Here is a 17955-nt window from a genome sequence, read left to right as displayed (position 1 = left end):
TTAATCTACTTTTAATGTAAGAAAACAAGTACCTGATAATTTTAGGATAAATACAACCTCCTGTTATTTTGTATCGGAAATGTTGATAACTTTTTTACAGGCGAAGTGAAAATGAAGCCGGAGTCAGTTAAATTATTTCTGAGAATATTAAGTCGAGCTCCATGAACATTGGGCTTAAAGGTTTGTAATATTATAAGACATTTCGGATATATTTTAGACAAACTGATTTGTTTTAGTTTTAGCAAACAACAATAAAAGTATTATTATTTTTAGCGATACAGTAATGGCAAAATAAATTAAATAGCATTGGCGTTAACAAAAATCATTTCAGCGATGTGTTTACTGCTTAATCTGCTTCGTTTTTCCGTCACCAGCTGTCCTGTTTTGGAAAATATCCTTTCACAAGGCACCGATGTTGCAGGAACACATAATCTTCGCAGCATTATTTGGTGAAGTCTTGGGTACACATGCTTTCTCGTCTCCCACCAAGCCAGTGGGTCACCAGTTCGATGCAAGTATGGCTCAGCCAAAAATTTATCTAGCTCTACAATGCTAGCCGATGTCGGATCTGATTTTCCCTGCAGTCTGCTAACCGTTTCATCGAACTGTTTCCAAAGAGTTGAATGAGTCGTTGAGCTTTGCGGTTCTGGTTCCACGAGCTGTGGTCCTTCGTTTGAGGCTGAGGGAAGCTGCCGTATTTTTTGTATCAGAGTTTGGTATGCTACTCTGTATTTTTGGTCGTCACCAAAGCCCTGTTTCCGAAAGCGTGGATCAAGGAGAATAGCCTGAGAAATCAACTCATTCGATTCTCTCTCACCAAACCGTGCTCTGAGACCCTCTCCCAATTCAGTTATTATTTTTTTCACTTGCGAGAAAGCAGAATCTGAGTAACGTAATTGCCTACTCAGTAATCGTGCCATAACTGTTGTTTTCAAAAGTGACACCGTTTTCTCTGACGAAATCTCAGTAGTTTCATCATTGAACGGTCGAAGAACTTCCATGCTTTGGCGTATTATTTCCCAATCATCAGTTTCCAATGCGCATCGCGACGAATCTAGTAAGGCTAGTGTAGACACTATTGCTTCCTTACTACGTATCAAACGTTCCAACATATCGAATGTGGAATTCCAGCGCGTAACTACATCCTGCTTGAGCTTCAACTCTTTTTGACCCAGCTTCACTTGCATTTCGCGCAATTTAGCGGAAGCATGACTACTTTTCTTGAAGAACTGAACTATGCCTTTGCATTTTTCAACTACTTCTGCAATCGAATTAGCAATGGCATTCTGAACAACCAGATTAAGCGAATGCATATTCGATGCGTTATCTGTAACAATTGCGGTAATTTTGTACTCAATTTCAAACTTTCGGAGAACGTTCGAAATCCATTCTGCAATGTTTTCTGCCGTGTGCTCAGAAGTGAATTCGGAGCATTCGAGGAGATAGGACTTCATTTCTCCGTTTCTGTCAATGAAATGGGCAGTTAATGCGTAGAAACCGGTATTTGTAACACTTGTCCATCCATCGCTGGTCAAGCATATTAATTGCTTATCGATTAACTCACTCTTCACTTTCTCAAACAATTCTTTATGCACAGCAGGCAGTAAACTGTTAGACAAAGTTTTGCGACTGGGAAGGGTATACGATGGGTTCAGGAGCTCCACAAATCTTACGAACTCTTTATCCTCGACTAGTGAAAATGGGTGATATTCTTTACATATCATTTTAAGCAGCTGCACATCAATCGTTCTACTTTTTTAAACCGGCAATCGTTTTATCACATTTACAAAACGCGTCATTGACGATTGCGGAGGCTGGAAAGAAGTTGTCGGAAAAACTAGTTCGACAGCTTCACCCATGCGAAGCTCTTGCACTGTTTCTCTGTTTTCAATATCCTGACTCGTAACAGCATCGCCATCCTTATCAGCAACAGCTGATGGCACAGTTTGCACCGTCCTAGTATCTCCCCTGTTCAATGGAACAAACGGATGCTTTCCATTCATGTGACGCTTTAAGTTCGACGTTGAGCCTGAAGACATGGAAATTGTCGCCTTGCAGTACCGACATACGCCCTTTCCCTTTTCTCTGGTGAAATGGTACCAGATGTCGCTGGAGGTTCTTCCTTGCATGTCTGAAAAATGCTAATTAATTTTTTAAAAAAGTCTTGAACTCAACAAGTGTTTACCCACTTCTTTTTCGATGGTAAAATGAACTTAGTGTCCGCTCACAAACGGTGTTATCTGAAAAATTTATTTTGAACGTGTAGTACTACACAAACTTAGTTACCCAGTTCAAGCTGAAAATTACCGATTAAATGTAAACGCAAAACCTTTCTCGTTGAGATTGAGAAGCGAGCTGATACTGTTCGTATTGAATGAAAAATGATAGCGAGTTATGTTTTTCGAAATTATAATTGGGTTTCCACAAATAAATGATTAGCATACACGTTTTGCAGTCGAAAAAATTCAAATTCAATTTGGAAAAAAGGAACATCGAAACAAAGATGCCAGATGTTCTATAAAATATATGTAGCTACCAAATTACATCAGCCTGAAATCAGTAAAATATCTACTTCGGATTGGGAAAAAATTGGCTTGAGCAAAAATCTGCACTTATTCTGAGAAAAACTGCATATCTTCTGTTAATCATAAATTGGCACACAGATCCCAAAAATCTACGTTTTGCAGAAAAAAAGGCCCATCTGGTATTCCTTCATCAATGAATCACTTACACATCATCAGCACATTTCGTGCGATAAACGTATAAAAAGTTGAAAAATTATCGAATACCTTTTCCCACTTACGTTGAACCTCATAAGAAACAGACAAAACATTCGGTTTATTCGCGTTGAAAGAGATTTCGAAGGCTGTTCGCACCTACGTGAACTCTCGTAGGTAATTGTCAAAATGTGCGTGATGACAAAAGCAAAAATATTTCCTTCTTTCTTTTTCGCACGCAGAAACCAAACAAATATCAGCAACACCGTCAACGCCAATTGAATTGTAAATATAATTCACTTTTGCCCTTTCTACCCAATGAGTATAAAAGAGAGGTGAGGAGAAAACCTACTAACACTTGCACGCGCCCCTCTGCTTGCCCCCATCTGCCCAGAGATGATGCCAAATAGTGACGTAGCTATTTGAGTTTACCATTGAGTTCGTCTAGTTGTTTACATTTGAAGCATTTACTAATACTAGGAAAATGCACTCTCCTCCTAACCTCTCTTTTATGCTCATTGCTTTCTACCTACAGTCGTCAGCGTTTTCTTTCTCGTTCTAATGTGTTGGTCAATAGACCAGCTCATTCGTTCGACTGAAAGAACTACCTAGTTCTTTAATCAGTGTATGAGCGGATCGGCTTCCACCGATTTGCTTTCTCATTGAAATCTTTCGCTCACTGATCTCTTTCGTTCTTTCGGTTCTTTCTTGCAGCCAGTTCAGTCAGTTCAGTAAGCTCCGCAATCAGTGAACTGGTGAGCCACTGCAGGAAAATTCTGAGCGGTGGCTCACTCGCTCACCTAAAAGAGCTAGTTCTTTTGATCAGTTCATGAGCGGATCGCCCACCACTACTAAATGGGCTGCGTGCACTGTCCGCCATTACCGCTCGTGGAAAGCTGGATACATTAGAGAAATGACAAGACACTCACCGTTAAGGCAACTGTCAACATCAAAACGGATAACGGCAATGCAAATTTATACAGCTCGCCCGTTTTGATTTTGACAGTTGCCTTAACGGTGAGTGTCTTGTCATTTCTCTAATGTATTGGCTCGCTAACCTGGGGTCATATCACATTCGCTCTGACGGAGTTACGGTGCCGGAGTTGTTTACTCTCTGAGTGCAGGGAATAGGAATTTCTTCAAGGGTGAATGTGATAGCAACCATTTCGGTAAATTTCCCTAAAATTCGCATACGGGCAGTTCAATGTGTGTGAAGGAGATGATTTAATTCCGTCAGGGCGAATATTTTCTTAAGTCTCCACATATTTTTGAATGTCTTCCATTTGTCTTGACAACAGGGATGCCAGGTCCTTTTTCAAATGTCTTCACGTTCCAATAAAAGATGTCTTCACATGTCTTCCAACCCGAAGATGGCCCGTTAGGACCGACCAAAGACTGAAAAAGTTACCGGCTAAACAAAAACTGGCGAGCAAAAAAAAAAGGTCACCACCTCTGCAAAATGCGGGTCATATCACATATTTTCGAATGTCTTCACATATTTTTGAATGTCTTCCATTTGTCTTCACAAACAAAGATGTCTTCACCGCAGGGTAAATGTCTTCCATTTGAAGACATGTCTTCCAATCTGGCATCGCTGCTTGACAAACAAATGTCTTCACCGCCGGGCAGGGATGCCAGGTCATTTTTTCAAATGTCTTCACGTACCAATAATAAATGTCTTCACATGTCTTCCAACCCGAGATGGCTCGTTATGACCGACCAAAGACTGAAAAAGTTACCGGCATGGGCGCCGACTTAATTCAATTATTGGGGGGGCCAAAGAGCCTCGAAAAAATCTGATTTATCTGATTCTAAAAATATATTGCTTAAAATTTTTGCGTGATTGGAATGGCAGTTTTGATAGTAACTATCATAGACCACAATTATGCAAAATGGCATGAGGTTTGTGAAGTTTAATAATAACAAATAAAACTATCAGGAAAACAAAAAAAAAACGACGCCAATATTCTAGAATTATTGAGGGGGCAAAATGATACGTTGCCCTTCGGGAAAAAATATTGGGGGATGCAAAAAGTGCCTTGCCCCCTGAAGTTGGCGCCTATGGTTACCGGCAAATCGAAAACTGTCGAGTAAAAAATAGGGTCACCACCTCTACAAAATGCGGGTCATGTTATATAATATCTTATGTCTGCACACATTTTTGAATGTCTTTCATTTGTCTTTACAAATTAAGATGTCTTCACCGCAGGGCAAAATAAGAGCAACATGTCAAAAGGATCTATCTGCTTTGATCGATTTTTTGATCGATCGGTTTCTTTCAACCGCCACGGCTTATTAAACACGTTTCATGATATGTCCTTTACACCATTTGATAGCGGAGAATCTAATCTAGCTTCTTAAATAAAAATCACGTTGGGAATAGTTACTTTAGCTGAACTATTAAACAAATGAAAAGTCAATCAAGAAAATCGATGAAAGTAGATAGACCCTTTTGACATGTTGCTCTACAAAACATCTACACGCTCACTCTGGATAACCCAAAACTGAGTCAAAACCTAATCAGTTTCGCTAAAACCGTATGTACTCAAAATTGAGTAGAAGTTGTCTTACTCATTTTTGAGTACCACCGAATGTTATAAAAATTGAGTAAATATTACCCATATTATTCCTGATGCGCGATGCGTAAAAGTTACTCATTTTCGACTCAAAAATGAGTACTTTAACTTCAATGATTTCGGAAAAATTATCATTATTGACTCGATATTATTGTATTTTGCCTTTTAATGAATTTTATTTTAAAAAAGGCTTATTTCAAGAAATTTACCTTTCTTCGCCGGGACACGGGAGATCTTTGAATTGATTCGCCGTATATCCAACCAACGAATCCTGGTGAAAAAGAAAAATTGGCATAAGTTGCAGTCAATTATTTCAAATTATGAATTACCTACCGATAACAACTAACTTCAAACATTTCTATTTCTTCCTTTTTTCAGACGGTTTGCTCGGTTCGCTGTTTGCTTTTTATTGCAAAAAAATACAAAAACAACACGCAAGTACCAGTTACCCAATTTTGAGGAAATTTGCCGCCATGATCAATTTAATTCTACTCACTTTTTGACGTCTTCGAACAACTGAAAAAGATGATTAAAATTCAACTCAGTCGCTGAGTAGCCCAAAGTGAGCGTGTAATGTCTTCCATTTGAAGACATGTCTTCCAGTCTGGCATCGCTGTTCGTAGTACGGAGTTATCGATTTATTTAACATTCAATGTGACTAATCGATAAATAATCGAACATCACTGACTGGGTGGATTTGTAGTTATACTTTTAGCTTCTGAGTCTGAGAGGGAAAATCGAGCTTCGGTGGAGCAAAGCAAGCCCAATCATAGCTAATTTGCAGTGAGGTTTTTTACGTTCCCAATAATAGTGATAAGCGTTAAGATGCCTTTACTTCGAAGAAAACTTTTTGAAAAAGTATCCGGAACAGAACGGTTACGAGATAACGACGAAGTTTTCTATTGTGAAACCACTAACGAAATATTCAGTAATTATGAGTAAGTTTAAAATCTATAGGGGTCTTCACATCGAGCTCGTATACGAATACCCAGCCGTAAACTGTGTATCTTCCATTACTCGTCAATGGAGGTGAATATTTTTACGGCTGGGTATTTGTTTACGAGCTCGACATGAATACCCATTATGTATATTTTTTTTGTCTAATAGTCCCAGTTAGACGGATCCGTTCATGAGCAGCACGCCATTTATGTTGTTTTCATTTAGGACTTGGTAATATGTTATATATATGAACTATTAATGCAATCATATTTGCCATCGTGAACCAAACAGTAACTAAATTATTAACGCATTTAGCAGTTTATTTTTTTAAACACTAATATAGCTTTTCGTTCTCTTTTACCGACTAGGGATTACTTTCATCGAGTTCTGCTTATCTCGTCCATTGTATGGAGCTGCTCAATAACTGGAAAACCTAATTTGACTTACGCGGAAGCATTGGAATCTGAAAAACAAGCTCGAAAAGTATTAAAAAGTTTTCCACATGCAATTAAAGCTCCATTTTTACTAATAGCTTCTCATACGAAACGTTGTTCTTTAAATGCTCAACTTGACGATGTTTTGGGTTTTATTAAGGATCGTTACTTTAAGGGAGAAGAGTTGGATGCAGTTGATCCTAACAAAAATATATATCGCTCTGTTACTATATTGGAGGTACTCTCAAACAGGTAAGTGCTGAACTTTTCTCGTTGACTAAATACGCATATAATCTCTTAGGTTTAAAAATGATTCGTATGTTCTAGAACATGTTCATCAACAAGATTTTTTAAGGTAAATTTCGAAATCAACAAATTCCAAAACTCAATAGTTTTACTTATGGTTGGCGAAGAATGTGATTTAGAAACATCATTATATATTAGGGGTCTTCACATAGAGCTCGTATACGAATACCCAGCCGTAAACTGTGTATCTTCCATTACTCGTCAATGGAGGTGAGTATTTTTACGGCTGGGTATTTGATTACGAGCTCGACATGAACACCCATATTATATTTATAGTTACTTTTATATTTTGCCAATTAGATTGTTTTTTGACACTTAACTTCTTCGGGCGAACAATGCCTGGCACAGTGGGGTGACATCATACAAACGCTGGCCAAGCAAAAAAAATGCCTTCAAACAAAGGAAAATAATGGTTTTTGAATATTTTCGGACGCTGAGCCCGAGTTTGATATTATTTTCGCATGAAATAATTTCTGCAAGATTTGCAACTGTTCGTCGTTTTCCTGCTGTCTGGCAAAGCCGTTGTGGTTCATCGTAGATGGTAAGGAAATCGTTTCCAATCTCGACAGGATATCTGCAGAAATGTTTTTCGCACCAGAAATGTGGAATACATCCGTTGTGTACTTGCTGATATAGCTAAACAACCGTTGCACAGTGGGGAATCGCTGGCCATCAGCCCAAAAATTTTTATTGCGTCAGCTGTTTCTGATGAGTGATACAGCAACGACTGTGTTGCTGGGAAAACCTCGGAGAAGAGAGGGAAAAAATCGAGAATAAATAAATAACGCGGTACTTTAGAGGAAACAAAAGATAAACGTTTTATTAGCGTGTTAACTCTGTTCGTATAATTGAGAATGAGCACTAAAGAACAATGGTTATATATTACAGTGTTGCTCAGTGCTGATAAAAGTTATTTTCCCCAGCAAAATTTTTCGAATATTACAGCCAATTATTTTCAATTTTCACTTCCTACTATCGCAGCACTCTTTCAGATACACTAGAATTTTGTCCTAGTAACGTGCTGTTATACTCAGTTTAAATATTTCCAGGGCTGGTAACAGGTCTCTTTTTAGACACTTGGTCTCTATTTTAAAGCTAGTCTCTAAAAAGTCTCTTTTTTCAACGATAGGTCTCTAAAGTTTTTTTTCTTTTAAAATGATCTCTTTTTCACCTAAAAGTCTCTTGTTCGACTTCTCGTTCAAATTATCAGACGATGTTGGAAGGAGTATCTGTTGTGCTACAGGAAATGACACCAAAATTCAGGACGTCCGAGACAATTCAATAAAATATCCTGAAAAAGAAAGACTCTCTCATCCCAAGCTATTTTTGCGAAGCGAATAAAAAAAATAGTTGCCAGTGTGCTGGAAGTACGTTGCTGCTTTTATGATGCAGAAGCAAATCCCAGGTACATTCCGTTTCGGAATTTGGCCTTCTGTTATTATTTGACACAGATCTCGCAGCTCACCGTTATATTGTGGGGTTAGCACTACGATAATAAAAGTTTCTCTTCTGAATTCGAACCTACGACGACTGGCTTGTTAGACTAGCAACGTACCTCGAGACCAGCTGGGAGCCTTTTATGGTGCAAATCCGGAAACTAAACATTCAAACAATTTGGAAACCATAGTAATAATTTACAGGGTGGCCACTCTCTTCAGCTTCATTTGTTGAACCAAAGCAAAGCCTTGGTGCTACATTCCGATTCGGAACTTGACCTTCTGTTTACTATACACAGACTTCGCAGCCAACTGTTAAGTGTACAGGACAATTGCGGGGCTAGCGCTACGATCCTACTGACACTAACAGTCTCTCCCGAGTCAAGACTCGAACCTACGACGACTGGCTTGTTAGGCCAGCATCGTACCTCGAGACCAGCTGGGGAGGCTTGAACCATTGAACCATTTCTGAAAAATATCAACTTGAAAATCTGTAAGGCAATTGACTTGATCCTCTCTGTTATGGAAAACCTGGTTGTTGGTTTCAACCAAAATAGACAGCGGTTTAGTAGCTAGACCTGCGAAATCAAACTTAACGGATAAGCTTGCTGTTTCTTAACAGCTGTAAGCATCGGCGGGAATTTGGGGGACTAAGCACTTCTTATAATATTTGTCTAAACTTTAACTGAGCTTTTTGGTCTTCGAAAAAAGGTTTACCTTGCAGTTCCGAAACTTGTCAATCATTTTGATTTATTTAACTACGACTTATTTCAACTAGCCTTTTAAGGTGGAGCAGGTTTAAGCACTAAATTTTGAAGTGTTAAATGTTCGCTCATGCCTCTGTTACTTCAAATTTTCGATTGGATTGAGTTGACTTACCCAATTGTGCATCATATACTAAAGTCACAGACAAACAGCCGTGCAATTAATTTCCGTAAAAACGGTTTTTGTTTTCGCTAATAAGTGTGTACGCTTGTTTATAGCAACATCAGTGGCATTACTGCCTAATAAACAACACTTCTAAACAATCGTTATTTTGCAAGATGAAGAAATCGTCATCGAGTGGCTCATCTGTTTGTCTGTGCCAAAACTGGGGCCAAAAATTTATATCGGAGAGGCCTTGCTCCAGAGGCGACGCGTGGCCAAGTGGGCTACCTGTTCAATCAATTTTTGCAACATTGAAACAATAGTATTGTGAAAAAAGATTTGACAAATTTTATTTATCTATATGGCAAAGGAGTCCTACTGTCTATCATGAGCGCTAATTTTCGATAATTTCTTCGTAGAATAATGATATCTGATGAGGCGAACCAGCCCACTATGGTCGGAATCGTGAAATTTCACGACAAAAATCTGTAAGTCGGAAACCATAGATGCTAGAGATTTCTTGTCTTCTAGAAAGTTACTCTACTAAGAGTAATCTATCTTTTGGTATGACTGGTTACTAGGGTGGTCCTACTGTACTCAAAATAAAAATTGTAACTTTTTTATTTTATGACATAGAGCAATATTGTCTACCACAAAATTGTAGCTAATTTAATTTCATGAAACTTCGTTAAAAAATTATTGCTCCATCTCGTTTTTTCACTGTTCTAGGGCAATTTTTACAAATTCATTCGGGGTGGGTCTAAAAAAACACTATTATTGCTCTAGTTTTTTCAGCTTTATTCGGATTTGGAAGCGGTGTTCGAGTGACTTTTAGGGCGTAGAAAACTGCATATTTTGACACTAATAGATAATTGCTAACTTTTCAGAGAAAAAAGTTACCGGTATTTTTTTGTTATAAAATGACACTTTTTGGAGGCACCCTACTTCCTTGTTTGCACATATATGCAACAACAACATGTTTGGGATGAAAGTTCATAGTTTCACCTTCAAAATCCATTTTGTAGAATTAGTCAACTTTTGTTCCTTTTAGGGTTAAACTGCCGCTATTCGCATAACAGTCCTATGTAAAAGTCCTATGTTCTCTTGTTTTTTTGCGGAAATGGGTCCATCCTGGCATGCTCCAAAGAGTAGCCATTAAAATCGAGGTTGTGGGAAGCAAACCTCACTTTTTTAATGGCTACTCCTGAAAAACATGCCAAAATGGACCCACTTTCGCAAAATTTACACAGGACCCGCAACTTTTACATAGGACTATTATGCGAATAGCGGCAGTAAAATGCATTTAAAAACTTGGAGTTTTCACACAAAAATTTGCTAATCTACCATTCAAAATTATCTAGTTATTCCAATTCGATTTTTATCTGGAAAATTCCTTCGAGTGACTTCTGGGGCATAATAATTTTGTTTTTTTTTATTATTTCTTACAGTAACAAAACTAGTCCCGTAAAAACAGAAAAAAATAAGTATCGTGTACAATCAGAAGATGGGTGCAAGCCAAAAGAGTGGATTGTTTGCGCTGAAAATTTAAAGCGTGATCGTTTCTCTACAACGCGCGACAAATGTAAACTTTTTTTAAAACAGCATGTAGAGCAAGTAAATGGAGTGCTCAAAATTAAGGAAGCATCGATCAAAAAGTTCGTCACAGAGGAAGGTATAACTGCCGATCACATATTTCTTGGCAAACCCCCAGATTTTGAACAATCTAAACGTTTAAAGAATGCTGAAGAAAAGAAACAACGCCAGGAGCTAGAAAAGAAAAATGAATTTCCGAAACTTCAGCAGAAGCAGCGAAAAAAGAAAAAAGATAATGAATGTGGAACGAAGAATGGGAAGCAACAAAGTATATCCAAGTATTTAAAAAAATCTGAAGATTCATCAAACAATGCCTCTGAAAGTAAAGGTAATAAAAAAGACGATGCAAATCTGAAAGAAGAAATGGAACGAATGCGAAAAGAAAAAGCAGAAAAGGATGCATTGGAAAAAAAACGGCTCGAAGAACAAAAGGCCATTCTTGCAGAGCAGGTTACTATTGCGATAAAAAAATACAATCGTATCCAAGAAGATCTGGAACTCTCTGATCAACGTGTAATTCCAGCACCGCAACCAGTATGTACAATAATAGGGAAAGAACATTTTAGCGACTTCATGTTTGTTCTGGAGTTTATGACATCTTTTGCAGAATTGCTTTCAATTAAAGATAAGTTTGCCAACGGTCTCACAATGGAATTACTTGAAAGAGCGCTGATACTCAAAGAAGTAAACGGTCCTCTTAGTGATGTGTTACAAGTATTACTGAGTACAATTTTTTCCCTTCAAATTGAAGAAGAGAATGAAGTTCCTGTAAGATATGACCCGAAAGCTGATTGCGGTAATCGTAAAAATGGAATGGAAACTCTCAAAAAGGCAACTGAAGCTGCTATCTGGTGTGAATCACAATATTGCACTAAGCTTAACGAATTACCAATGGATTCCACAACCATTTCTGAACTACTACGTCTACACTTTTTAGCTTCTGGTGCTCTTATTGAGGAAAAAGGGGCAAAATGGCGCTATTCAATGAGAGGAGGCTATCAAAGCTACGATGATCCTGGATTACAATTGGCGCAAATTCACAATCACATATTATTAGCCCTAAATTCATACACAGTGTTTCATTTGTCAATTGCTGACATTTTCAAGATTTTAAAATGTCTCATCGAACAGATAATGACTTACAGTAGCGTTAGAGAACTAATTGAAGAACGGGTTGAAAATGCTCGAATAGCTAAACAACAGTACGTTACTGTCAACGCAGCAAAGAAAAAGCGTGAGGCTAGCAATGCATCTAAAAAGTGGGATATGAAAAACGAGATCAAGAAAAAGGTAAATTTATGAAATTAATAAACATTCTAGCAACAAAATGTCAAGTACTTATAGTTATGCATAGGTTATGTGTAATTTTGCACTTTCATGAAACTTTCAGGTTGATCTTTCCAACAATTTGTATTTTTCCGTTATGTAAAAGTTATGAAAAAAGTAGTAGCTTCCTTCTATATCATAGTGCTGTTGTAACCACGAAAGTTCGGTCGTGTTTAGTAGAGTGCCAATGAGATATATGAAAAAATTGACCTTCGAATATCGTTTAGCGGTAGTTTGGTCTTTTCGATAAAAGTCCCTATGCAAAATTTCAGCTCGATCGGACATCGGCAACACGTGCCTCAAAGCGGTCAAATTTTCAACTTTTTGAGCGATGTAAATAATGCTGGTAGTATGTAGTTCATGAAATTGTCGATATTGAATTTTTTTTATGCCACATGTCTTAGAAATGCATTAAACGTCGAGATTTGGCCTTAACTCGTAAAAAAAATTCTAAAATAACAACTTTCTGGGTCTTCGAGCTTGGGGCCAAGGGCATATATATAAAAAAATCAACTTTATAATTTCGTTTAGCGGTAGGGTTCGAAACTTTCGTCTTTTCGAATAGAGTCCCCATGCCAATTTCAGCTCGATCGGACATTGGGAACACTTACCTCAAAGCGGTCAAAGTTTCAACTTTTTGACCGATGAAAATAATGCACAGATTTCATGAAATTGTCGATATCGATTTTTTTTATGCCAAATGTCTTGGAAATGCATGGAACGTCGAGACCTGGTGTTAACTCAAAAAAATTTACAAAAAAATAGAGTTTCTACGACTCAGTCATTTTCCATAAGGGTGGTACTTTTAATTAAAATTTTGAGAAGAATACGGAAAAACCCGAGATTGAATGGAATATTGAAGACAGTCGGGAACACTTTTTTTCTTAAATATGCTCAACTCGCGATGTATGGACGAAATGGTGGAGGACTTGACGGTGATCTGTCAAGTGTATTTCCTAACACAATGTTTGATTAGAGAACTAATAATATGAATAATAATTTTTATTTTATTTTTTATGCCCAGCTGAATAATATGAATAATAATATAGTAGGGAGGGGGTGATAAAATGGACACCCTAAGCCATTTCCCAGTTTCCTCCACAGTTTAACACTACAACTATGAGTCAATAGTGCACATTAACTGAGTCACTAATGGTTAATACAAAAAATAAGAAGAAATACTCAAATATAGTATTTTTCCTAGTTTTCATGAGCATTTTCGAAAGCAGTTTTTTGGGGGTAAAATGGACACGTGTGGGTAAAATGAACATATGGAGGTGGCAATATGAACACCTTGGGCGTGAACATCAATTATCCTTTTACAGATGGTGAAATGTTGTTCTATAGCACGTGACACACTTATGCATTCACCAACAGTTCAATTTTCACCGTTTGTCGTAGAATTAATAACAATATATGACCTTATCCGCAAGAAACTGAGAAATGTCGGAAGCTTTTTTTACGGACATTCCGCATTCAATGGTACGTTTAGCGGCGGTCATCTGTTCATCGGTCCGGGTTTACCTTTGCGTTTTTCTGATATAAACACGAAGCATCTAGATTTTTCAATAGAAATTAACACTATTTTTTCACGATCACCATGGGCTGTCCATTTTACCCGCACATAAATATTATTGAAAATACCTTAATATATCGAGAAAATCATTTAAACAATTACTAACCTTTGATGATTTCTGCTGGTTAGTGGTCTGAGTACAGATATTTGCAGAAAAATCGCTCTAAAATACTGTTTTACACTAGAAAAAACCTTATTTTTTATAGGCCAAAAATAACATCACCACCACGAATGTCCCCTTTTTTTGTTTTTGTTTATTATTTTGACTGTTTGACTGTTTCATGTCGCATACTTTGTATCAAATAGCTTCTAGTGCTTCTAAGATAAGGTGCCAAAGAAGTGTATACTATTTTTCAACGTGATGTGATAGTCGAGATTGAAACGGGTGTCCATTTTACCACCCCTGTTCATTTTACCCACAATTCCCCAATAACAATTGTAACAACTCAATATTCAATAATCACCATAATAGCATTCGTTTGTTTTTTTTTCCTTATGTTTGATTACGCTTGACTTATCACACCGCTGGTTTTAGTCTCGCATAACCTAACAAAACTTAATACTGGCGGGGTCGGTAGGGCTTAAGCGAGGTTTATACTAACCCTAACATTACTAACAAAACCTCGTGACTGACGTCCATCCATTGCACTCATAGATATAAAGTAGCATTACTAACCCTCCCAATTTCTCTCACAATCTCACTCTCATATTATCATTTGTCTATATATACATGTGTGTATGCATATATGTGTATGTGTGTAGGTATACCCATATCCTGGGTATAACCTACCAGGACTTTCTCCAGAAAACCCTGTACGTGCCGTCGGCACGGAATTACAACTCGAGACTTGAGCGGTAGATTAAACTTACTTTATTTACACAAAAGCTTAAATAGTACCCTACAGGTAACTCAGAGCGAAAGGCTTTTCCCCTTCGATCCGGTCACCACATACCTGTCTCTTTCTTGTGCTTAACATTTAGTACATTTTGGGCATTCTGATTGAGAGCGCCATAACATGTGTTTCCAAACACGTGCGCTAGCGTGAGCGCAAAGAACCCGCGCGTGAGCATGGGCGATGCTGAGCGACGCTACCGTTTGTCGAGTTCTATATTTTTGTTTATTCAATGCCTCGGTGGCTTAGTGACTATTCATCGCGGAAGGCAAAGTGTTTTCGCCAACGCTTGCATAGCAGAACCGTTGGCGGTCTTTCTTCAAGATTTTTCCTGTTTTCTTCACAAATGGTCTTGTATTTGGTGGACAACGGCAGACGGCCGTGTCCCACTTTTACACTCTAACTGTTTTCATTTCATTCAACAAAAGGCTTACTGTCTTTCGGACTAAGCTAAAAATGTACCGTATGACAAAACTCTGCGTGACGGAACATAAGGTATTTTCTGCGCGGGTGTGACGTCACATCTGCCACCCCGCCTAGTTGGCCATTATCTAGAAGAGATGATGGTCACATGGTCCGTTCTGACGGCCGATAGGTGTGTTTTTCATAACAAATATTTTTCGCGTTTTTATGCTACTATATACATATTCGTTTTCATGATATTCCTTCTTCCCTTTGCACGTAAAAATCAATTAATTACAATAGTGATACATATCATTTCTACATAAATTAACGTTTTCAGACATGGATTTTCTTCATAACAAATTGACAAATGTTCGCTCGCCTGGTGCGCTGCGCCTTGTAGATATCCGCTGCTTGGCTGTCGGATTCAAGCGACGGGTTACAGGGGGTTTGAAACGGAAGGGTGCGTCTGGCAGTAGAGGTTCTCATCGGTTGTTTGTGATGTCATCCTCGCGAACTCATCCTTAAGGCTTCATCGAGTTATTTACAATAGTTCCAAGGTTACCATTGCACTTTAATTAAGGCTGCAGTACATCTGGCTGTTTTACGACTGTTCAGAGTTTGTTGTTGAACCTCAATGATGGGTTAGCCGTGTCCCTTTGACATAGATCGGCTGTATTTTTATTTGGCTTATAGTATTGTCACGCGCCGTGTGGCGAAATGATTAGCGATTGCCACCGGCTCTGTTGCATAATGCAGTCACTTGGTTTATCATCTTTAACTGTCTGCGCGGGGTGTCCAATTACCCGCTAACATATGTGCGCACACTATCAAATCGTAGTGCGGAAAGAACATAGTTGATTAAACACGAGCAAAATTTTATAGCGTCATTTTACTTGTTTGGCTTTGACCTCGAATCCTTATTTGTAGAAGTCAATAACTCTCTATGAGTAATATATATTTGGAGCAAATTATTACTCCCTTCTTTGCATAGTTTGATGTATTCGTCTTCGCGCTGAAGTCTCGATTCAGGTTCGACCATGAGCCGCTTTGATTGAATTCTGTTGCACATCTGGCCTCTTCAAAAACTGGATACTGCTCGTCTCCTCTTGGTAATATCGTTTGGCTTTACCTCCATCTCGACCATAGACACCCGCCGTTCAACTCCCCTCGCAACCGTCTGCTTTCCTTTTCGCGCTGTACTGGGCATCATGGTATGCCCCATCTCGACATCCGTTGTAATCACCCCGGTCGTCTTCGATGATCAGGAACTCGTCTCGTTGTCAATTCTTAGATGCTAGTTGCCCTACTTAGCAAGTGGTGCATTATTTTTTGCCATTATTTTATCAATTCTTTTTTGGTTTCGTTACTTTTTCCACTTGCTGTTTAAAACTACTGTTCACTCGCGTACGGGCTTCTTACATTCTATTTTCTACCCTACGCTTCTGCTTACAATCTAGGCCCGTATTATTCTTCTTTTCGGATGACATAATCTGGTTTCTCTTCCCCTACTAAGTTGTTCATCTCTATTAGTATTCAATTTTACAAACATAACATTTCAAATGTGCATTGTTTACTTTTTTTTTATCATACATTCTCTAACTTTGGTATTCGATGTTTTTTTTTTGTTTGACATTACAAATCATTGCGTCACGAATCAATTCCAATCAATTCCATCAATTATATTCTTTATTCCGCGTTAAAATATCAGTTTAACTTGTCTTGTGGCTCATTATTAGCTTTTTCCTCATCAAATGTGCTTATGTTCTTCAAATAACTTTCTTCAATTTTATCAAGTAGCTTTGCTTTGGTTACATATTTTCTTCATTTTGCGTTCTTTCCAAATATTTTCCTCCTTCTTCTAATAACAGTTTTCAATAAAATAAATCTGTTTCCGCACAATGTATTATTTTTTCATCTCTCTGTTTTTGTTTCATCATGTTTTCATCGAACAAACCGCATTGGTTCAATCTTTTCTTGTCCTTTGTCAAGTATTTCCTGTCTGATTCATAAATAAATCTTTTCATTGTACAAACCGCGTTGATTAAATATTTATCGTTTTCTTCTGTCTTGATTTACAATGTTCGTCTAATAACTGGCGTGTTCTTAACACCTCATATCATCTTCTATGTGCACTTAAAATGTCCCGTCACTTTCTCATCTGCTTCATTCTTTAATCTTTTGCATCTCTTTTTGAATCTGTTATTATTTAAATTTCGATTTGTCTCTTGCTACTGTCATACTGTCATACTTACACTACTTACACTTCACCTTAGTATGCAGTTGCCTGCATAATACCTCTCCCCCTTCCGTCCGAAGGTGCGACCGCCCGCTTTAGAGATTCCTGAAAGATAAGAAGGTTAGGAAATAAACGAAAACTCGCACAATCAATCATCCTGGGCCGGTTATTCCCTTGTTTTTCTTTCACCCAATTTGCACTCCCGCCAATCATTCTGGGTAACCACCCCGTTGTCTACATTCGCTCGTCCTTAACTAAAATTAGAATAGTCTGAATCTCCTAAAGTCAGCAGTCTCCTTGTTCGGTAGGTTTTGCCTTCTTGTCCAAAGTCTCTCCTAGTTCTATTGTTTTCCGTCATTTAAGTTATCTCCATCACACAAAATTTCCCAATACATCATCAATCGATTTTCTTCTTCTATTTCTTATTGGGCCATTAGCTATTTTAAATTAATCAAACCTCGTTTTCATGAGGTCTTTGTTCACTATATAATTTTCCCATGTTTACATTTGCATTTTACAAAAAACAAACAAATGCTGTTTCAATTTCTATTAACTCTTTAATTTTCCATCACCACATTCCAGGTCATTCTAGTCATTCAAATTCCCCAAGTTTTCTATTTATTTAACTGTTATCGGCTGGGTTACTCGTCC

General features: G+C 37.9%; 2 protein-coding genes across 3 annotated transcripts in view; one reads left to right on the top strand and one right to left on the bottom strand.

Annotated features, from left to right (window-relative positions):
* Positions 1–296: 296 nt before the first annotated feature.
* Positions 297–1724, bottom strand: LOC129716905 (E3 SUMO-protein ligase ZBED1-like). The gene has a single exon (XM_055666751.1). It carries the CDS (start codon positions 1722–1724, stop codon positions 297–299), a length of 1428 nt encoding a protein of 475 aa, XP_055522726.1.
* Positions 1725–5954: 4230 nt separating this feature from the next.
* LOC129718317 (bromodomain adjacent to zinc finger domain protein 1A) overlaps positions 5955–17955 on the top strand; it is a 40716-nt gene continuing 28715 nt past the window's right edge. The window contains exons 1-3 of one of the 2 annotated variants that reach the window (XM_055668969.1): positions 5955–6231; positions 6601–6918; positions 10724–12158. In XM_055668969.1, coding sequence (XP_055524944.1) covers positions 6119–6231; positions 6601–6918; positions 10724–12158 — 1866 coding nt within the window. In that variant the 5' untranslated portion in view covers positions 5955–6118. Of the gene's footprint in view, positions 6232–6382; positions 6464–6600; positions 6919–10723; positions 12159–17955 lie in introns of those variants that run through there. The other variant, XM_055668978.1, reaches the window with a different exon arrangement.

Source organism: Wyeomyia smithii, chromosome 1, assembly GCF_029784165.1.
Source record: "Wyeomyia smithii strain HCP4-BCI-WySm-NY-G18 chromosome 1, ASM2978416v1, whole genome shotgun sequence".
Lineage (NCBI taxonomy): Eukaryota > Metazoa > Arthropoda > Insecta > Diptera > Culicidae > Wyeomyia > Wyeomyia smithii.
Note: the sequence above shows the minus strand (reverse complement) of the source record. Positions and strands in the feature narration are given on the sequence as shown.